Here is a 21,557-nt window from a genome sequence, read left to right as displayed (position 1 = left end):
CACAGGTGAGGTTAGAGTCCACACAGGTGGGGTCAGAGTCCACACAGGTGAGGTTAGAGTCCACACAGATGGGGGGGACCACCATGGTGGGTTTAGGGTCTGGTTTCTTTGGGTCACGTGTTATTTTACAAAGCTATGCTAAAATAGTTTGGACAGGTTTGTCTAACCTAACCCTCTAAGGACCGAGGTGTGAACTGAGTTCATGTCAGAAATTATCGGGATTAAAAACTGATTAATGTTCAAGATGGCCGCCACTCATACGACTGAAATGCCTCTCAGTCGGTTTTAAAGTAAATTTTAAAGGCTTGGTAGCTATAATTAACGTTTTATTTATTATTCCTGTCGCTCAGATCAGCGTTCCTCGCCATCTTCCTCTGAACGGATGTGGGAAGGTGGTCCAGGCGGCGTGCGGAGGCACGCAGGTCGCTGTTCTCAACGGTAATTCCTTTTAAAGTTGGTTTTATTTCCAGCCTCGTAGGAAGAATTGATCATTTCGTCACGAAGATGTTTTTTTGTTTTTTTTGCGTTCCAGAAAACGGGGAGGTGTTCGTTTGGGGCTACGGCATTCTGGGAAAAGGCCCGGAGCTGTCGGAGTCCTCCACTCCAGAGATGATCCCCCCCACGCTGTTCGGACGCTCCGAGTTTAACCCCACGGCGCCCGTCGCCAAGATCAGGTGTGGCCTCAGCCATTTCGCTGCCGTGACGGGTAAGAGCCTGATACAAAACTAACCAAACTTTATTTATAAAGCAGCCGCCGTACGGTGGTGTTCAACAGGAAGTGCTTTATAGCCGAAAAGAAGACAAGAAGCTGTAATCGAATTAATATAACACCTGAAGGATACAGACGGATGAGAGCATTCATGAGTTTTAGATTTTATTTGTTTATTTCTATGGTTTTAAAATGTTCGTATGAATAAAACTTCAGGAAACTTTTCAAATTAAAGGTGTTTAAAGGCAGCAGTTTGGTTTTAGCCCGTTCAAACTAGCCGTTAGCTCAGACTAGCCGTTAGCTCAGACTAGCAGTTAGCTCAGACTAGCCGTTAGCTCAGACTAGCAGTTAGTCCAAATTAGCAGTTAGCTCAGACTAGCCGTTAGCTCAGACTAGCCCTTAGCTCAGACTAGCAGTTAGCTCAGACTAGCCATTAGCTCAGACTAGCTGTTAGCTCAAACTAGCCATTAGCTCAGACTAGCAGTTAGCTCAGACTAGCAGTTAGTCCAAATTAGCCGTTAGCTCAGACTAGCAGTTAACTCAGACTAGCAGTTAGCTCAGACTAGCAGTTAGTCCAAATTAGCAGTTAGCTCAGACTAGCCGTTAGCTCAGACTGAGGAATCAGTTGTCCAAAGAGCTATCTGCTGCAGGCAGGCTGCTCATTGTTTAACTTTCTGGTTCTGGTTCAGTTCTAACTGTTCTGGGTCGAGTTTTAAAGGAGATTTATGAGAAATTTAATCGTTTAATGAAGTAAAACAGCTTTAAAAGGGATTAATAAGCTCATGATGACCAAACAGAAAACTTTCTGTCAGTAAATGAAAACGTTTCTCTCTGATGTTCTCCTTCCAGAACGAGGGGAACTCTTCGTCTGGGGGAAGAACGTCAGAGGCTGTCTGGGAATCGGAAAGAGGGACGACCAGTACTTCCCGTGGCGAGTAAGAAAACGCTGAGTCGTCCCGACCCGTTTCTCCTTCCTGTGACTCGGACGGATGGACGGATGGACGGACAGACGGACGGATGGACGGACGGACAGACATGGACGGATGGACGGACCGATGGACGGACAGACAGATGGACGGACAGACGGATGGATAGATGGACAGACGGATGGATGGACGGACGGACGGACAGACGGATGGACGGACAGACAGACAGACGGATGGATGGACAGACAGACAGATGGACGGACGGACAGACGGATGGACGGACGGACAGACGGATGGACAGACAGTTGGATGGACGGTGAAAGACATGAATCAGTTTCTGTTTTGTGACGATGAGGTTTTCTGTCTCAGGTGACGGTGCCGGGTCAGGTGGTGGACGTAGCGTGTGGCGTCGACCACATGGTGGCACTGGTGAAGTCCCTCCTGTGAGTCCCGGGTCCGGTCGGGTCCATCCGGGTCGTGTCCGCAGCAGAACTGTGACGTCATCGGGTCGGGTCCGATTGAAACAACGATTCAGGTTTTGTTTGTTTTTGTTTTTCCTGAAAGGAAAGAACTGAAACCAGTTTTTCTTCCGAGGATTCATCCGTCTCTTCTGGACAAAGTCGGACTTTTAACGGAACTCAAAGAATCCTAAATAAAATTCCCTGAATTTAAAGTTTTACCTTTTTTGTTCGACGAGTTCCTGGAAGTCCAGGACCTTCTCTGGTTCTGAAGACATTCTTTAAAGGAATGCATGTCGCCTGTCACTTCAAAAGGCGTCCGTGTTGAGAACGACTCTCAGCTACGACAACGAGCAGCTGATTCTGTTTCACCGACACGGACCTGAAGTCAGGGGTGGTAGTAGCTGAGAGTCGTCTCGACCCTCGTCTCTGTCAGCGAAACATCAGGCGGTCCGGTTTGAAGACGCAGAACACGGCTCTGATTTCTGCCACTTTTTAAGCTCCTCCCACTTCAGGTAAGAGACGAATTTTAACGAGAGTCCAGTTTTTATGTTTTTGGTTGTGAGCAGAAGACGGAGGTGGGGTTCTGTAAGAGAACCACGACCAGAACCTCAAGAACGTTTTACAATCCCACATTTCTACAAATTAAAATGTCGGCAAAAAGCTGAACTGGCAGCCATTTTGTTTTCTAGACAGTAACGGTTAAGTCGTAAAGACGACATAAATTAACGGAACCTTTGTGGACTCTGATGTTTGCAGGTGAGAACGGAACGGGTGGAGGAGAACCTGGAGGACACAAGCTTCAGATCTGTGACAGCAAAGTTCAAAGGTGAGAGCAGCCATGTTGGACGGTTTGGAGACAGAACAGGAAGTGTCAGAGCTGAAGAGGTTGAGGTTCTCCTTGGGAGGGACGAGGATGGACAGGATCAGGAATGAGGTCATCAGAGGTCCAGCACAGGTTGGAGGACCAGGAGATAAAGTTAGAGAGGACAGACTGAGACGGTTTGGACAGGGACAGAAGGATGTTAGAGACAAAGAGGACATGGAGTGAGGACAGAGGACACAGAAGACAGAGTTAGATGGAGGACTCTGTGGAGACGCCTGAAGAGGGAGGAGGAAGATTACGTGAAGGAATGCAGGAGTTTAAAACTCGTTTAAAGATGGTTGAAGGACGTTAAAGACAAAAAGGACATATATGGATGCAGTTAGAGAGGACATGGAGGGAGTTGGAGGACAGAGGACAGAGTTAGATGGAGGACGACTCTCGTTTAAAGAAGGTTGGAGCGTGACCTCAGAGGACGACTCTCAGCTACTACCACCTGTGAAACTGAGTCTCAGACGTTTTGGTGCTGGTTAAGGCGGCGGCCATCTTTAGACGTTCATCATCACCTTTTGGCAGCAGGTGGTAAATATCAGAACTTAGGAGTAATCAGTTTTTGGTTTATCCTCTGGGGAGCAAGAATTTATCAGTAAATCTTAAAGAAAATCCAAAATAAATTAAATCAGAAATGAAACTTTTGATTTTGTTTGTGGACGTTTAAGGATTTTCTAATATATTTTTATTTTATGATGAACCTTGATTCTTAACGATCTTTTTCTCTTCCTGCAGCCAACCTTCAACCAGAACCGGGTCCGACCCGCTCGGTGAGTAGAACCTGAACAAACGACTCGCCAACCACAGACAAAAAAAAAACCAAACGGCTCGTTTTATTTCGTTTCCACACAAGAAGCTTCGAATGAAAACACGTTTCTGTGAAATGGAATCAGAAAAAAAAACAAAAAGGCCTTCCTCGTGTTTTAACACTGATAAATACATGATCACCCAGGAGAGTAACGAGTCCTCTCAGTTTTCACATCAGTACAGCAGGTCTGTGGGGGACGGGGGGACAGGGGGACCTGCATTAAAGTGCAGACTGGAGCTGGAGAGGGACAGCTTCAAGACCTAAATGGACCCCTGCGTGAACCGTAGCTTATGTTCAGCACACAAAGTGGCTCAGACGTCAAAGGTCGGGGGTCAGAGTTCAGGCTGTGAGCAGAAACTGGAACGTCTTAAAGCCATAAAAGATGTAAAAGAACCCGCCATTTTTAATTCTTCTAACGAGACTTTCTGTCAGTAAATGTTCGGGGTTCATTTAACGATCTGTTTCCTTTCAGTAGAAGAAGAAGAAGAACGTCACGACTTCTGGTTGTTTGGCGGAGAATAATGTGAGTTTAATGGTTTTAACACATTTTATGGCTTTAATGTAGGAACTTTCTGCAGAACGAGCGGCTTTAGAACCGTAATCCTGCTTTTTTTTCCAGATTATTCTGTGGGATGGTTAGAGAGAATATCTTACCTGTTGTAGATGGCTCTTTGAAGAACGGTTTAATTCTGACTGGATGTTCTAGGTTAGGTTCTGCTCACAGGGAGAACTTCCTTCATGTTTCCGATTAACAGCAACTAAAAACGGGTTCTCTGTGAAAGTGTCTCATTCAAATTGCACACGAGTAAAAATCTTCTGACGAAGGCGTCCAAGCATCTTGGCACTGAGAGAAAATGACCCACGGAGAGCCTGATAAATATAAATCTTTTTCCTGTTGGGAGTACATTCATCATCCTTCCTGGAGTTCTGTAACGTTACAGTACGGTGGCGGCGGGGAGGAGGAGGAGCAGCTTTAGAGGAAAGAAACGTTTTAAGTTTAGTAAACTAAAGCAGGAACGAGGAACAGGAGGAGAACGTTCCAGCTGATCCACAGCGACTCGCTCTTGGCACTTTTTTTTTGTTTTTGAACGAAATGACTGAAGATGGCCGCCGTGATGGGTTCCCGCAGCTCCGCTCACGGCGCGGCGCCCTCCGTCCGCAGAGCTCGGATGACACTTTGGATGTTCTCCTCGGGAACCTGCGAGAGCAGAAAAGAACCCTGGGTTTCTCAAACATGTCCTCCAGATGTCCACAGAGGACAGTTGGGGTTAATGACCCTACAGAGAGTGGGGAATTAAAAATAAAACATTTTTTTTAACGGTGCCTCTCAGTAAAAAGATGGACGGACGTTATGGTTCTTTACGGTTCTGAGGTTCATGTCTGGCAGAAACGACGATGTGAAGCTTTGGTTCCACAGGATCCTGATTCCTGCCAGGAGCATTGAAGCTTTATTTTGAAAGGACTACGAAGTGGAAACTACCTGTCTGACCCGATCAGCCAATCAGACGGCAGCAGTGACGGAGGACAGGGATTTAAGAACCCGACCTTCTGTAGAGAACACAGAACGGGCCGATGGTCGAAGGGGGCAGGAAGTCTGCGGATCTGTCCCATCGATGGACCAGAACCTCTGCTTCCTGCAGGAAGAACTCAGGCGGTTCTGGTGCACGTTCTAAAGCGTGTCCCGTTCCAGGATTCATTTTAACGAAGAAGATCTGGGTTCTTACCAGAGCGTGGTCAAACTTGAAGGTACTGATGTAGTACGCAGGAATGTCCGCAGTCGCCAGAGGTTCTGCGATTTGGGCCACGATGCCGCACTCGTCTGCAGGAGGAGGAGAAAACAGGCGGTTCTGTTATCTGCGTTAGGATTAAACTACAGAGACGTTCCGTGAATTTAAGACTCACCGAATCCTAACGGTTGTCCTCCGATCCGGACCATCTTCCAGAGCTCTCCGGAGGCGCTGGTGAAGAGAACGTTGTTTGGGAACCTTTAAAATAAAACAGATCAGAACCTCCGTCAGCTGAAATCGGTTTCAAACTATGACCTGGAATAAGAGCAAGAACAGCAGCTGGGTTCTGTTCGGTTCTGTTCAAGGAGCATAAATTAGGTGAACTGTCCCTTTAAAGCAACACATTCAGTCTTAGAACATAAAGAACGGTTCTAACTGTTTTTATCTTCCCTCCTCGTGTCTGTAGGTCATGAAACCCACCGGTGAACGGCCCGGTTCTGATCAGGACAGAACCAATGAGTCAGAGCGACGCCCACTGAGACTCAAGCTCACCGAGTTCACCCGAGTTCTTCATTATCGCTTAGCAACAAACGGATCACCCCCTGGATCCTGACCGGGACTCTGTTCCCCTGCAGAACAGAACCTGCTGGGTTCTCCGGGCTCACCTCTGGGCTGTCTGCTCGTCCATCACCAGAGAGATGTAGCCCTCGATCAGGGAGAAGGAGAAGAAGCGGATGTGACTCGAGTCCTCGCCGGACGCTCCGACCTCTTTGGACCTGGAGAAGAACCCAGAACAGAACCAGAACCAGAGAACCTTAGAGAACAACTTCTCGCTGACTGAACGGACTCTTTTACCGTCTTTAAATGTCATTGCAGCGTAAATCTTTACTGTAAAATAAATAAATCTGATTTTTATCGAACAGACTCTCAGCTACTGTTGGCTGTGGCAGCCATCTTGAATTGGTTGTGGACATGGAGGATTCTGAATCGGTTAAACATTAATCTGCTGTTTGTCCCAGCAGAGCCACCGTAGCTCCTGTAAATAATATTTAACGAACAGGATGCTAATCTGTTAGCTTTGCTATGGAAATTTCAGTGTTACGTTAGCATCTATGCTAACTGAGCTTTTTAACGTTTTAACCTCCCGATCAGGCGTGAAATGAGGCGGGTGATACGGTAACTGACCCTCCAGAGTAAAACATGACGTCCATGAGCAGCGTGGCGACAGAGGGCAGCGTGTCCGGGTCCAGGCTGGTCACGCAGAACATGTTTCCGGGGCTGGACAGCGGGTGGATGACGGGACGGGGAACTGGGAGGACGAGGACGACAAAATAAATGTAACTCATCTGTTACATCAGACTGTAAATAAAAAAATCTGCATCATGATTACAATTACTGTTAAAAAGCTGAGCTTTATTTTCCAGGTTCCTCTAATATTAATATAAAATTATCACAGTTTTACTTTAGAAAAGGATTTAAATGTAATAAAGTTACTTTGAAAGAAAAGTAACTGTAACTGATTACTTCCCCCCACAGAAACCCACCGAGTTTCGGCTTCACGAAGCCGTTGGTGACTCCGAGGTCGTGAGCGGCGACCGTTTCTCCGTTGACGACTCGGAGCAGCGTGAACTCGGAAGACAGCGTGTGCATGACCATCGGCAGGTCGCGCTCCCGGACCTGAGGGGGCGGAGAGGACGGCACGACTTTAACCGTTTACAAATAAAATAAAATAAAACTCGTTCTGTTTGTGTTGAAGCTCCGAGTCCTGCCGACAAAAACAAACAACAACAAACCAACACGTGGAACCATTGAGGCGGCGCCGAGGGGCGTGTCCTGGCGATCAGGGGGAGCCATTTTATTAGGGCGGCTGTTTAATGGAATTAATCTGCCTCAGTCATTTGAGGAAAACATTTCTACTTCCTGGTTTTATTTTACCTGAAAGTATAATTCTGTTGAACAAATATGGCAGCCGGTTTACACGTATGTGACGGTGGCCATCTTGGTTTTTGATGTGGCGACCCGATTTTCATTGGCGGCCTTCCTTAACGCCGACATTAAAATATAAGTTATCCAGGAACAGGATGAACAGACGGAGGACGTCTCTGGGGACAAAATGTCCTAATTGGGTCAAACCAAGAGCTAAAGCTGAGGGGGGGACGTGGAGCCTCTTCTGTCGGATTATTTTTGTATTTTATTTCAGATTAGTTCAGATTTAAACTTTAACTGAGCTGCTTTAGTTATGAACTCAAGTTTCATTTTATTTTTAAATATAATTTGACCCTAAAGTTAAAAACTCTTCCTAATAATTCCTGAACTTGGTCCAGAACGACCTCAGGTTGCAGAAACTACAAATATGGATTCCAGACATGATTCAGATTTGTGTAAAAATGGATCCATGAAGAGGATTTCTGTCCTGATCTGCCTTTAAATCAGTCCTCCGTAAATAAAACCAACTCGTTTCCAGGAGAAAAATCGATGAATTTCAACAAACTACGGATCAGTTTGAAGCTCCTGAGAGCCGATCTGATGGTTCAGATCCTCCATCCCTGATCGGAGCTGAAGGAGGAGAAACATCACGACCCAACAGCTGGATCTCATTTACCTCGTCTTCCTCACTCACCAGGATGAAGTCCGTCTGGTACGTGGACAGCATGAAGACGGAGATGTTGTGGTCGGCCAGCGGCGCGATGACTGACTTGGCGATCTTGGTGACGCCGATGGGCTGCGAGCTGGAAGCGTTGCCGCCGCCCGACACCACGTTGAGCGCCAGCCAGGTGGCGTCCGCGACGCTGATGAGGTCCGACTGCGGCAGCTCTGCGGACAAACAAACATCTGGAACATCAGTCCGACTGCAGCTGCGTTTAATCTGCTTCAGCTGCTTTTCAGGCGACACAAAAACCGTCATAAACTCCTCCTGAGTCCGAGCGACCGCAGGCGGGGTCTAAAGGTTCAGGAGGCGGGGTCTAAAGGTTCAGGAGGCGGGGTCTAAAGGTTCAGGAGGTGGGGTCTAAAGGTTCAGGAGGCGGGGTCTAAAGGTTCAAGAGGCGGGGTCTAAAGGTTCAGGAGGAGGAGGATGTTCAGGAACGAGGCTGGTTGGCTGTTTGAAGAGTCCCAAATCAGCAGATTTTCAGAATAATTTCTGAGAATTTTTGGGTTTTGTTTTTTTTAGAACCATTGGGAGAGATTTCATTCAGCCGAGAAGACGGGTTCCAGGAAGTGATTTACAAACAGACAGGAAGAGGAGGGTCTAATAGGAGGCGGGGTCCTTCCAGCAGAAGAACCACAGCCAACACGAACATTAGAACCCAAACCGTAAGAAGACGTCATGTTTGGCTTCGTTTGGAGGGTCAGTAAACGACGTGAGAGTCGCTCAAAGCTGCTGACTGAAGATGGAGGCAACTGTTTACGTTTATGGTGACTAAAAATAGTCCCCCCTCCTCCTCCTCCTCCTCAGAGTCCGAACCGTCGGGCGGGAGGAGATCCTTTAAAAGGGAAAAGTTTGGTTCCCCGGCAGGAACCGGCGGGTCCTGGAGGCCCGACGCCGGCGGGGGACGAGGGGAACCGGAGGCCCAATCAGAGGTGGCGGTACAACAACGGCGCCTGGCTGCTCAGAGAATCGACAGAACTGATCATAAAATCCCTATTTCCTCCGGTTCGGGAGAACGCTGCTCCCGCTCGGTTACATGATCGCCCGCCTGTCCAACTGACAGCTGCTGGTCGCGTCCGTCCTCCGGTTTTTACCTGAAGGTTTGTTAAACCTCCTCGTGTTTTGGAGCAGATGTTACGGTAATTTCAGCACAAACCGTCAAACGATGGAAACCTTAAACCCTGCAGGACGACTTCGATCATAAAGATCAGAGAAATCGATCGATCAGGTTATTGATCTGCGTGATTATTTATGTTAATAAGACGTTTGGTCTCTCCTGGTTTAGCTGAAGGTGACAGACGGGAGGATATTATTATTTTAGTTATTTTAACCCCACGCTGTCCTCATGTCTGCTGAATTATTAACGAGTTTAACTTCCTCTCCGAGCCGTTTATTTACAGCCTCCTACCAACGACTCAAAAGGTGACTAATTAAAAGTCCAACCTCCCTTATTTTGTTTTTCAGACATCAGTTTTAGTAGAAAGTGTGACGTTTTACAGGAAGCGCGGCTGAATCATGGTTTTATTTTTAAACGGACCTCAGACGGACGAGTCGGTGACTCAAACTGTGAGGAAATCAGTAAATTTTCCGTGAAACGTGTCGCTTCATTTAGAGCAGCCGGTTAACCTGTACTGTTGGTCGCGCACATTATTTTATCTCCCTGAACCACCGGAGTTCACCGCTAAGATAAAGACTCGTTCTTATTTATCATCAGTGGGTTTCAGGCCCATCAAAGAACAGCTGGACGACGCCGGGGCCGAGACGAGTCGGGAGTGTTCTGGAGACTCGGCCCGGTGAGGCGCCACCTTCAGGCTGCGTTCGGTCACTGACTTCCATGATTCATTAACGACCTGAGCTCAGAGTCGGACACGACCTGCTCACCTGGGAACGCGTTCTCCTCGCCGGGGTCGGGACAGTTTACGCCGAGTGTCTCAGGTGTTTACAGAACGTTACCCAACCACACACACACACACACAGACGTGAACCCGGTCGGGAGGCAGTGACCGGCAGAAAATACCTGCGCCGGTTTATGCAACAGGTAGCGTGTGGTCCCCACGGTAACCGAGGAGGGTCGGAGTGGAGCGGCGGCTGTAATGACACGCGTTCAATCATCCGGCCAACCGCAAAACACGCCTCGCATCTGCGGTGACAGAGTGTGCTCAAACAGCCGCACACACACACACACACACACACACGCTGCCCAATCTGGGGTTGCCACGGTGACTTCTCCAGATCAGGTGACGCAGACCTCACCTTTAAAGCCTTCCTCATCCACGATGATGGTGTAGTCCTCCGGAGTCTCTGTCAGGCTGAAGAACTTGCATCTGAAAGACGGAAACAGAAACATTTCGTCAGCGGCTGCATCGACATGAACACACACACACACACACACACACACGAGAACACACAGACACACACACACACAACGTGAAGCTTAACGACACAGATCATAAACCAACGGTCGCCTCGGCCTCCTGAGACGTTCCTAAAACAGTTAAAGATGTTTCCACGTCTCGTTTGGTACCGAGGAGCAGAACCGAACCTTCAGCCGCGGTTCTGGACGTAAAAACGTCCGGAACGATCCAGAGACGGTTTCATTCCAGAGACACGGAGCTACGAGCTGAAGACATCATCCGAACATGAACATTCAAACTCTGAAACAGAGATTTGGTCATGATCTGTTTTTTTTTTTTTGGTTTTCCGTACTTGGAGAACTCCAGCTTCAGTTCGGCTTTTGATGAAGTTTTCCAACCGGGACTTGAGTCGCCTTCCGACCAGACCGAGGCGGTGCGCCGCGGCGAGGCACAGCGGTAACACGCGGTTCTCAGGATTAAACAACTTCAGATTTATCACAGAGGGAAGACCGACGGTGACAAACAGAAACTTTGCATTCAGTTTCCAAAACGAGTCGTCCACAAAGAGAATCATTCGAAACGACTCGTTTCCACGCGGCTGCTGGTTCCGCGGTGCCTGCCTCATTTCTGAATGCTAACACCATCTTTGATTTACTGGTCTTTGAGGGGAATTTAGCGGAAACGTTTTGTGGAAGAGCCTGGAGACAAACGGTCAGACCATCGACACAGAGGATGAGCGCCCCCTGGTGCCCGGGGGCACTTAAAGCCGCACTTGTCCATTTAAAGGAACGGGACATTTTCCTGAATAAAAACTAAAAAAAAGACATTTCAGTACCTTCAGATTGAGGATTCTGCCCCACATCCCTGATTCAACATCTAGACCCAAAACTACAAGATGGCAGCACCAAAGAGCCAACATTTTGCCTTCAGTTTTGGACATTTGAAGGCGACGGAGTCACTTTGTCCATCTTTATTACCGCTGATATGTCCTGCTAATGAGGATGGCGGCGTGGGGACATTTAGAGTTTGGACCGGGGCAGACTCTGTCTGTCGCCTTCGGCCGGAGGAAGTGAATTTGTTTACGCCGCCGCTGAACACAGACCAGAAACCAGCCGAGGCTTTTGTTTTGGAAACACTGGCGTCCTGTTATCAGGCGGCGCCCGGACCGAAGTCTGAGCGTCCCAGCAGGGCGGCGAGCTCGATAACGACCCGCACGCCGACTCGAAGCGACTCTCGAGACGCTGCAGACGATGAAGACTCGCGTCAGGAAGCTAAAATCTTTACTGCCGTCGGTTTGATGACCACAGAAAAGAAGCGTCAGGAGGACAGAAGCTGCTGTCCTGATGATCTAATCACTCGCCGCCGATCAATAAACCAATAAATCCAGATTAAGTGTCAACCTTTGCTTTCTGCTGCTTTCCTGAAAACAAAATAAAATCCTTTAGGTTTTAAACTTTTCCCATTTGTTTAAAAAAAAACAACCCCAAAGCTTCGCAGCTGAATCTAAAGCCGTTAAACGTGAAGACAAACGAGTGAGAACAAAAAGAAACGAGTTTAAAGCCACGGGTGGAACAAAACCTTAGAACCTTTAATTATCGAAGAATTCGGCTACATAAGGAGTATTTAGCTGAAGCTTTTAGACTTTTTGAATTAACTTTATTTACAAAAATGTTTCCATAAAAACATGTTGAGACCGTCGTTCTCTGAAATCTACTTCAGCATGTTCTGTTGGTCTTCTTAAGCTGCTTTTAGCTACTGTTTTGGTACATTTTAGCTTTTAGCTAGTTTTCCCCTATTATTGCTTTAAGCTACAGTTTTGCTAATCCATGTTAGCATACTTTCTTCATTATTGTCTTTTTAGCAACTGTTTTACTAACTTCAGCTTTTAGCTAGGGCTATGCTAATTTTAGCTTTTAGCAACATAAGTTTTCTTTACCCGCTTTTTCTATCCGGGACTCGGAGGAGCAGCTACTGTGTGAGGAGTGATACCCTGAACAGCTCGGCTAGTTTTAGCTTTTAGCAACAGCTTGGCTAGCTTCAGCTTTTAACAACAGTTTTGCTAGTTTTAGCTGTTAGCATTAATTTAGCTGATTTCAGCTTTTAGCGTGATGTTTGTTGGTTTGATTTTTTAGCTAATGTTTTGTGTTTTTTAGCTTCTATTTAGCTTCTTCAAACGGTTCAAAGTAAACAGATCTTCAACAGGTCGTTCAGGCCGGACTGCAGTCTTCCTGTAGTTTTCCAGCAGTGTTAAGCAGTTTTCCCTGTAATTTTCCTGCAGTGTTCCTGTAGTTTTCCTGTAGTTTCCCTGCAGTTTTCTCAGTAGTTTCCCTGTAATTCCCTGTAGTTTTCCCTATAGTTTCCTGTAGTTTTCCCTATAGTTTTCCCTGCAGTTTCCTGTAATTTTCCCTATAGTTTTCCCAGTAATTTTCCTGCAGTGTTCCTGAAGTTTTCCCTGTAGTTTCCCTGCAGTTTCCTGTATTTTTCCTGCAGTTTTCCCTGCAGTTTCCTACAGTTTTCCCAGTACTTTTCCCTGTAGTTTTCCTGCAGTTTTCCCTGCAGTTTCCTACAGTTTCCCAGTAGTTTTCCTGCAGTTTTCCCTGTAGTTTTCCTGCAGTTTCCAGGTCTCGCAGCAGAGCTGCAGGCCTGCCGGCAGTAAAAGTTTCCCGGCAGCTGATCTCCTCAGCTGTTCGCTTCGGGTTGAGCAGAGGGAGAGAAACCCGGAGCAGCAGAACCAGAACCGACGGGTTCTGGGGTCAGAACCGCTGCGAGAACAGCCCGGATTAAAGCAGGAACAATAAACAGCTTTTCCAGGATGCAGCCCGGCCGGACTTTCCGCTAACAGCAGCCAAACAACACCGACTCCGCAGTTTGAGCCCAGAGAAGTTACCCACCTTGTTTTGGAGGCCAAGAAGGCGAGTTTGATTAATCCGTGAGTGCAAATCTGGATCCCCTCTTTCTCTATGCTCGCCACTTTCAAGCTGTGCTCTAAAATGTGGAGCTCCATCTTTTCCGTCTTCTCATTTGAAGCAACGGCTAAAATGTACAAAAAGAAAAGGCTAAATACTTTCAAGCAGAATGCATAAATAAATAAATACACACATACGGAGGGCCGGGGCGCATTAAACAGAGAACGAAACGGGGGAGGCAGGGTGGAATAAAGAAAGCAAAGGAGGTAAAACCCGGACCTGCAGTCAAACCCGCAACCGAACCCCGCGCACGTCCGCTGCCGGCTTTTCACAATAAAAGCAAACCCTAGTCACATAAACGTAGCTAGCAAACCTTTAAAGCTGCTAAAACACCTTATTGGTATATGGTTTTCTTAAATTATTTTTTTAATTCAAAGTTTAATTCCTAATTTAACGTTAAAAGAGGTGACTCGAGCATGCTAACTAGCATACACTGCTAGCTAACATTAGCATACACTCAAGCTACTGAACTATTCAAATGAAAATATTAGCATTTAAAATGGAAAAGAAGAGTATGAAGTATTTTCAGAATCATCAATTGCTTTATTACATTGAAATATTGCATAATATATTAAATTTAAATTAAATATTATATAAATGATGCTAAGACTCTGTTAGCTAGCTAGCCATAACTGTTGCTAACGGTTCTTTCTTGTTGCCTAGCAACAGCTCAGCTTTTTTTTTTTTTTTTTACCAAAGCCGAGGTTTCCAGTGTTGAGATAAAATAAGCCATCAGTCTGCACAAACAGTTAAAAACTATCTTTATATGAAATAAAAACTAAAAGGCCAAATTTGACCCACCTGCCCAAAATAAAAAAGATACAAAATAAGTATAATTTGATTTTAAAAGTGACCTAAAATGACCATGGTAACAACAAACACACCGTGACACAAACTGACTGCAAAGAGATGATGAACGACAAAACCACACAAATATATCAAACATAATGCAAAGAATAGCAAAAAAAAAAAAAAAATCAAAATAAGTTACTCCCACATGAGACTTAATGATCTCAGGCAGGAAAATCAAATAAACACTAAAAAAATATCCCTGGATAACAAAGTCAAAATTTAAATCTGTAGGTTCAGTTGTTTAGAAAATATTTCCAGGAATTAAAACTTAAAAGCCAAACAAAAAAACGTGAGAAATCAAAATAATAACAATAAAAAATATAGGGAATGATCAGCTAAGTTCTATGCTGTCCTGGTCCTAGAGCCTTTATTGTGAAGGGACACCGTGAAAGCGGAAGTGCCTTTCCAACCATCTTGTGAAACTTGTCAAAGGGAGACCGCTGGTCCCCATGTTTGCTCTCCGACTGGAATAGTTAGCAGCTGGTCCGAGTGAAACAAACAACTTGCCATTCAAACGAAGGGGGCGGGGCTCCAGGACGCGCGGCATGCTGGGAAATGTGGTTTTCTTTAGAACGACCCCCGCTCTCAAATTAGAATTTCGGGGAAAAGCAGCAGTTTTTTTTGTTCGTTCGTTTTTATAAATTAATTAAGAATTTAGGCGTTTCACGGGGATGAAGAATAACATCTGACATATTTATCCTGAATATAAACGGACATATTGTGTTAAAAAACAACAACAAATAAGTAAAAACAAACAAGATGGATACTCTAATATATACGTGTTTGAGCTTGGAGTGCGTGTTGGGGACGACTCTCAGCTACTACCACATCAAACCTTAGCACAGTATCTGTAAACCTGACTGAGTTTCAGCCTTTTGGGTGTCAGTTAGCTGTGGCGGCCATCTTGAATCGGGTTGACTCCAACAGTTAATATTAAAGGTTTTAAGTAAAAGTGTCCCTGTCCACTGGGATCCCTGTCCACACAGATGAGACAAAGAGTTTTTTTTCCACAAGGACAATAAATCTGTTTGGAGTGAAGCCGAGGCTGATAAACCTCAGAGCACTGAACCAGCTGTCAGGCATGGTGGTGGTAGCATCATGCTGTGGAAGGAATAATGGAGGGGGACAGCCTTACTTCAAAGATCTGTCTACAGCAGGTAAGATATTATTTGTTGAATTACGGCCTACAGGAGGTTCCGTCTTGTTCATCGAGTTTCTCTTGGAACCCAAACAGGAAGTGAGCAGCGTCTGAGTCTCAGTTTCATTTCATCGTCTTAAATTTTAACTCCCGACGAGGAAATAATTCTTCTTTTTTTTTTTCAGGAGTCGTGTTTATTTTCTCACAGCGTTTTCAGCCAAGGCTCCGACTGCAGCAGTAATTAGTTTCAACAGCCGACAACAAAATTAGGCGAACAGCAGAGATAATTGAGTCTGCGGCGTCAAACGATCAGAACCGGAGGAGAAAAACAAAAACAAAAAATCTGTTCCGCTGAAGACAAACAGCTACCGTTCAGATCGTTTACAGGAAACAAACGAGCGTCTGGATAAATAAACAAACAGAAGGTTAGAGTTGGATTGTTAGGTTCTGCCCAGCTATTTATAAATCGGGTCGCAAATAATCAGTTATGGAACTTAATAAAACAGGACATTCCGACCATTTTAAAGTGAAACCGTTATGGATGTTAGTGTCTGTTGTAGAGCAGCCTCAGTCTGGACGAACGGAGCCTTCCTCCGACACAACTGATGAGCTAACAGCTAGTCAGAACGGAGCCTTAAAGCAGCTCATGTTTTGCGGCGGTTCTTTCAGGTTAAATCTGTGAGAAAGTGAAAGTTCAACGTTTTGACTCTTTATGCTACATCCTGACAGCACCGCGGATCGGGATGAATAAAAGGAAATTCGGATTTGTTTTCTTGTTCTCTGAATCAAATGTCAGATGAGAGAAATAAAAGTCATTGTTCCTTTCGTCTCTGGGGGCCTGTTTGTCTCAGGAAGCAGTTTCAGCAGTTTTGGACCATTCCTCCAGAAGCTCACCTGTGAGGTCAGACTGATGTTGGACAGAAGGCTCTCAGTCTCCAGACTCTGTGCAGTTCTTCCTCATCCTCGTCTTTGTGGACCTTGCTTTGTGCTCTGGTGCTCAGCCATGTTGGAACAGGAAGCGTCCGTCCCCAAACTGTTCCCACAAAGTTGGGAGCATAAAATTCAAGAACCACCAAACCCAGAGTCGTCCAGAGAAGAGGTGATCCGTCCCTCCAGGGGACACGTCTCCTCTCCTCCAGCGGCAGCGGTCTTTACTCCACAGCCTCCGACGCTTTGCTCTCGGTGATGGAAGGCCTGGATGCAGCCGTTGCCATGGAAACCCTCCATGAAGCTCTCTGCTCTCTGTCCCTGAGCTGATCTGAAGGAAACATGGAGTCTGGAGCTGAAGACTCTGCAGAACGTTGGTGACCTCTGTGCTCCTCAGCATCCTCTGAGCCCACTCTGTGGTTTTACATGACCGACCGCTTCACGTTGTCGATCTCACTCTCTTCCACTTTGTTATACAACCACTAACAGCTGACTGTGGAATATTTAGTAGCGAGGAAATTTAACAAATGGACTTTTTGCACAGGTGGCCTCCTGTCGCTTTTCCATGATGGAATTCTCTGAGCTCCTGAGAGCGACCCATTCTTTCACTAATGGTTGTAGAAACAGCCTGTATGCCTAGGTGCTTGATTTTATACACCTGTGGTCATGGAGGTGATTGAAACACCGGAATGCAATGATCTGAATGGGAAGATATTTAAATTAGTCTAAAACTGGTAAATGGAATGGTCTAAATGTGAGGATTCTGAAGAGTAATGAGTATAACTTCGTTTTTAGCTGATTCTTCCCTTCAGCTAATTTAAAAACATGCAATCAGAAATCCTTGGTTATATTTTTCTGAAACAAACAGAACCTCCCGCTGACTCTCAGGTCACCAGACGTCACACTTATATGTGTAAAATCGTTTTCAAGTAAAAGAACCTATTAATCTTGTGTTCATGATTTATTTTGTTTTTATGACTGCGTGTCTCTTGAGACGGGCTGTAATGTTTTGTTTTTCTTCATCACCCGCAGAGACGGAGTCTTCAGACTTCAGCTGCGAACCCAACAAGCCTCCAGAACCCCTCATCGATCATTCTGAGGATAGACGGCAGCTCGGAGTTCCTGAGGTTTTTGTTGCTCAGACATAAATCACAAATGTTCAAAGCATCCTAAAAGTCTGCCTCTCGACAGAAAAGTAAATCTTCCACATTTCTGTTCATCCTCAAAAACATATAAACTTCTGTCAGCACAGACCTTTAATGAGATTTTGGTAGAATAGTTTTCTTGAAATATTCTGTCGAGCATTAACTGCTTTCTAGTAGAAAATAAAGTGAGCAAAAACAAATGTTACAGCCTCTCCTGAGTTTAAACGTTACTTTATAAACATTAAAATTCCTTAGATGGACCCAGATGTTATTATTATTATTTTAATAATCAGTAGAACTGCATAAACACTTTAGTAAACAAATTCTTGGACACTTTAGAGCTGCTAACGGCCTTCTTTTTACTGTAGATGTTAGCAAGTTAGGCTAACTAGCTATCTAGATGTTAGCTATGTTAGCTAGATAGTTAGCTCGCTAACCAACTGTCTAAATGTTAGCTAGCTAACCAGTTAACCAGCTATCTGGATGCTAATTATATAATTTGTTAGCTAGATATTTTATTACCACTTGGTTAGCTAGCTAGCTAGTGAAATAGCTAGCTAGCTAACAGCTTACTATAGATGTTAGCTAACTAGCTAGCTAATCTAGTGGTAAAATATATTTATTTATAAATATATTTATAAATAACATAAACTGTTTATTGAACTCTTGAGTATTTGCTAGCTAAGCCAAACAGAACATTTGAAAAGGCCCTTTTTAGTACTATTTTTATTAAAAAAATTCTGAAAGCTATTTTCTAAATTGTTAGCAAAATATATTTTAACCCCTGGAGAGATTTGAATGAAACCCTCAGAAAATAATCACCGGATGAAACAAAACTTGGGTCAAAATGGACACAACAGCAAACAGAAAATCAGCTGTAAATCAGGTTAAACATTTGGAGAAGCTGAGACTTGAGTTCTGGGCGCTAACGGGTCTAAAACGACAGTTTTAAACTTCAGAGTGAAAAGAATGATGTTTATTTTAAATATAATTGACGCCATGGCAAGAACTAAGCATCCAAATCATTTATTGACAACTACTGTTTGTCATATTAGTTGCATTTTAGCAACATGTTTATTTATTTACTTATATAGTTTAATAAATAGTCTTTTGTAGCAGAATATCTATCATTTTGTAATGTTAGTTTTTAATCACTTCATATTGGGGTCCAGCAAAAAGAAAAACACTTTTCTTTTAACAATTTTACCAGTTTTTTTTTTTAACTTTACTGATTTCCAAGTTACTGAACAGTGGAGCCAAAGTATTTCACATTGGTTAAATTAAGTGTTTGTGTTTCCAACTAGTAGAACAGTATCAGCACCTTGATGTTGGAGGACCAAATCAATGTTTGTGTTTGCTAAGATCAATTAGCTGTGGCAACCATCTTCAATTGGGTTAGTTAATCAGTTGTAGACGTGTCCAAAGATTATCTTCTGAGTTTCAGTAAATCCTGATCACTGAACACCTGATCGCCTGCCTTTCGTGGCAAATATAAAAAGCTGTTCAGTGATTATTTTTAAATTGTTGATCTTTTCTGAAGCAGATCTCACAGCTGAGCTGCGACTGAAAGGAGGAATCTCTTTGGCTTTGGAGATTTAAAGTCGATAAGAAAGAAAGTCATTAATTTTTAAGCCTGCAGACCTTCCCCCCGCGCAGGAAACTCAGCGGTGAAGAAGTTCCTGTTGTTTTTCGGTCCAAACACAGAACCCGAGGTTCTCTGAGGCGGCAGGAAGTGCCTGCTGGGCTCCGAGGAACGACTCGGAACGACAAACCTGTGGTTCTGTTTACAGGTTTGTTGTTGTTTTTTTTTTACTTCTCTTTGGTTTATTTGGTGAACTTTCTGTAAAGTTCTGGTTCTGTATCTGTTCTTTAGACGGCTGTAACCAGATGTTTCCAGACACTGAAGAACGCCTTGCAGCCATTTTGTTCCTCGCGCTCCGACTTCAAATCAAACTGAACCTTTTTCTGTTTTAGGTTTGGATTCTCAAAACTAATTCAAATTATTAAATGCCCCAAAAAATGGTAAATAATATTTTATTTTACTTTCTTCAAAGTCTCCAGTTTCCACCCGTGTCTTCAGGACTCAGGTTTCCTTCCTCAGCTTCTCACCACAGTTTGCTGTAGTTTTGTCCGGTTCCTCCTGACAGAACCGGTGGAACCAGGTCGGGTTTGTAGATCTCCTCTGGGTTTTGTGACGGCCACTCGAACCTGTCTGTCTGCTGAGGGACATGTCCATTTGGACTCAAGCTTTAACTTCCTGTTTGACGCTCGGAGACGTCGCTTCAATATTTCCACATTTGATTTGAAGCTTCTTCCTTTTTCCTCCTGAAGTAACGACGGTTTTAGTTCCATCGGACCGCGGGACGCGTCTCCAAACAGGAAGGTTTTTCTTGTCTTTCATGCCTTCGTCTCTGAGGGACCTCTTGGTCCACGTTGGTCCAGGACTCGTGTCTCTGCGGATGATGACTCCGACCAGCTTCACGAAGCCTTTCGTTTTTGTTTTGAGGCTGAAACGTTTGGCGCCGGAACCCGTCCCCGTCCTGACGGTAGAACGTTCCCGTGGTGTTCCTAGATGTTCCCAGATGTTCCTCAGGTGGCTGGAAGTTGGACTCAGAGCCGTGGAGGTCGATGATTGGCTGATTTCTTCTGATTTTCCATCGACGTCACAGAAAGAAGCAGCGTTTCGGTCGTGCCTCTAATTAACTGAAATGTTGTCGACTAACCAATCAAAAGCTTCCAAACCCATGACATCATCATCATCATCATCATCATCATCATCTCGGCTTTTTGAAATCAAACGGAAATAATTTGGGGAATCCGAACCGAGCGCTAGAAGTCGTTCTGTTGGTAAAAATCTGCTTCCGACTGTGGAGAAAATAAGAAAAGACAAAAAGCTTTACATTTGGCAAAGGACTAAAATATAATTTGATACAGTGCATTTATATTCATACATTCAACAAATCAAAAACAAAAACAAGTGCCTGAGTATTAAAAAAAACAACAGAGTTTTTAATCCACATCAAGTCACACCTTCAGATAATCAACACAGCAGCCAAACAGGCGAAACGATCGAGTCCAAAGGTACAAAATGTTTTTAGCGCAATCTGAGAGCATCCACGGTCATAGATATTTTTATTTTAGTTTTTTTTTTTACAGAAAACAGTATCAAACATTAGGCAAAGTCATTTCATGACAAAAACCATGAACATACGCATGCATTTACAGTTTTTTTTTTTCTTTTTCGTTATATTGAGCTTGCACACAAAGGCAGACAGGTTACAAAATCCAAACCACAGGTTGGTTGTTTTCACCGGAGGGGGACGGATCACCGAGCCGAGGCTGAAGGAAAACGGGACGAGACGCAGCCGAGGTTTCGTTCCCCGGCAGCAAAGATGGGATGGAAAAATAAATAAAAATCAAATTAAATGAAAGGAACGGTTCAAAACAACACAGAAACTAAGATGGTGGCGGCGAGGAGCTTCATCAGAGGGACGTCGGGATGTCTGGCGGTTCCGGGAACAAACATGCCGGGCTCCGTTAGGGAACGACGTGAAGCTGCAGGCAGGAACGCTGCATGTCGGAGTGAGCGTGGGCATGCAGGAAAGGTCGCTCCGGGGAACGTGCTGCTGCTCCGGGGAACGTTCTGCTGCTCCGGGGAACGTTCTGCTCTCAGTGAGGGGAGATAAATCCTTTAAAATAACGAATAACTTAAAGGGAAATGTTTACGGCCTTCTGTGCTCAGAGCTTCTCAGACGATCAGGTTCTGTCAGAAGAACCTCATTAAAGGAACGTTTTACTCTCAGCAGGAACAAGAAAACTTCGGCTGTTTTCAGCTGAAACCGGCTGCTGTGACTCTTAAATATCTGAAAACTGACAGCCGACGGTTTCATCGTCGTTTCAGCTAAAAAAGGTTTCTGTGGAAACGAGGGTCAGACAGGTGACTTCCTGCCGCAGCTTGCAGACTAAACGCCTCACCTCGCCTTGCTCCACCCCCCTCACCCCACCTTACCTCTCCCCGCCCCTCGC

General features: G+C 45.0%; 2 protein-coding genes across 6 annotated transcripts in view; one reads left to right on the top strand and one right to left on the bottom strand.

Annotated features, from left to right (window-relative positions):
- The window catches only part of rcc1l (RCC1 like), a 12,527-nt gene extending 6,100 nt beyond the window's left edge, over nt 1-6,427 (top strand). The window contains exons 9-16 of one of the 4 annotated variants that reach the window (XM_025008814.2): nt 351-438; nt 533-706; nt 1,559-1,644; nt 2,005-2,608; nt 2,853-2,922; nt 3,703-3,737; nt 4,251-4,298; nt 5,969-6,427. In XM_025008814.2, coding sequence (XP_024864582.1) covers nt 351-438; nt 533-706; nt 1,559-1,644; nt 2,005-2,082 — 426 coding nt within the window. In that variant the 3' untranslated portion in view covers nt 2,083-2,608; nt 2,853-2,922; nt 3,703-3,737; nt 4,251-4,298; nt 5,969-6,427. Of the gene's footprint in view, nt 1-350; nt 439-532; nt 707-1,558; nt 1,645-2,004; nt 2,609-2,852; nt 2,923-3,702; nt 3,738-4,247; nt 4,748-5,968 lie in introns of those variants that run through there. The other 3 variants (XM_017429196.3, XM_037978952.1, XM_037978953.1) reach the window with 3 other exon arrangements.
- On the bottom strand, nt 3,776-13,718 carry castor2 (cytosolic arginine sensor for mTORC1 subunit 2). Of its 2 annotated transcripts, none has more exons than XM_017429200.3 (9): nt 13,395-13,717; nt 10,403-10,473; nt 8,123-8,316; nt 7,047-7,179; nt 6,688-6,811; nt 6,168-6,278; nt 5,678-5,760; nt 5,500-5,594; nt 3,776-4,973 (listed from the first exon to the last, which is right to left on the bottom strand). In XM_017429200.3, exons 1-9 carry the CDS (start codon nt 13,505-13,507, stop codon nt 4,911-4,913), a joined length of 987 nt encoding a protein of 328 aa, XP_017284689.1. In that variant the 5' UTR covers nt 13,508-13,717; the 3' UTR covers nt 3,776-4,910. The 2 variants fall into 2 exon arrangements, with proteins under 2 accessions (XP_017284689.1, XP_017284688.1); XM_017429199.3 differs by lacking the exon at nt 3,776-4,973 and adding an exon at nt 4,980-5,409 and having other exon boundaries at nt 13,395-13,718.
- Nucleotides 13,719-21,557: the final 7,839 nt, after the last annotated feature.

Source organism: Kryptolebias marmoratus, linkage group LG13 (genome assembly GCF_001649575.2).
Source record: "Kryptolebias marmoratus isolate JLee-2015 linkage group LG13, ASM164957v2, whole genome shotgun sequence".
In the NCBI taxonomy this organism is placed as follows: Eukaryota; Metazoa; Chordata; class Actinopteri; order Cyprinodontiformes; family Rivulidae; genus Kryptolebias; species Kryptolebias marmoratus.
This window is presented reverse-complemented; position numbering and strand designations above follow the sequence as displayed.

Excerpts from the sequence above, each read along its gene's own strand:
- castor2 (XM_017429199.3), bottom strand. The coding sequence starts at position 13,507 with ATGGAGCTCCACATTTTAGAGCACAGCTTGAAAGTGGCGAGCATAGAG. Across the intron at positions 7,180-8,122 it reads ACCAGACGGACTTCATCCTG|GTCCGGGAGCGCGACCTGCC; the intron begins GTGAGTGAGGAA and ends CCGCCCCCTCAG. Across the intron at positions 5,410-5,499 it reads TCAAGTTTGACCACGCTCTG|GAAGCAGAGGTTCTGGTCCA; the intron begins GTAAGAACCCAG and ends TTCTTCCTGCAG.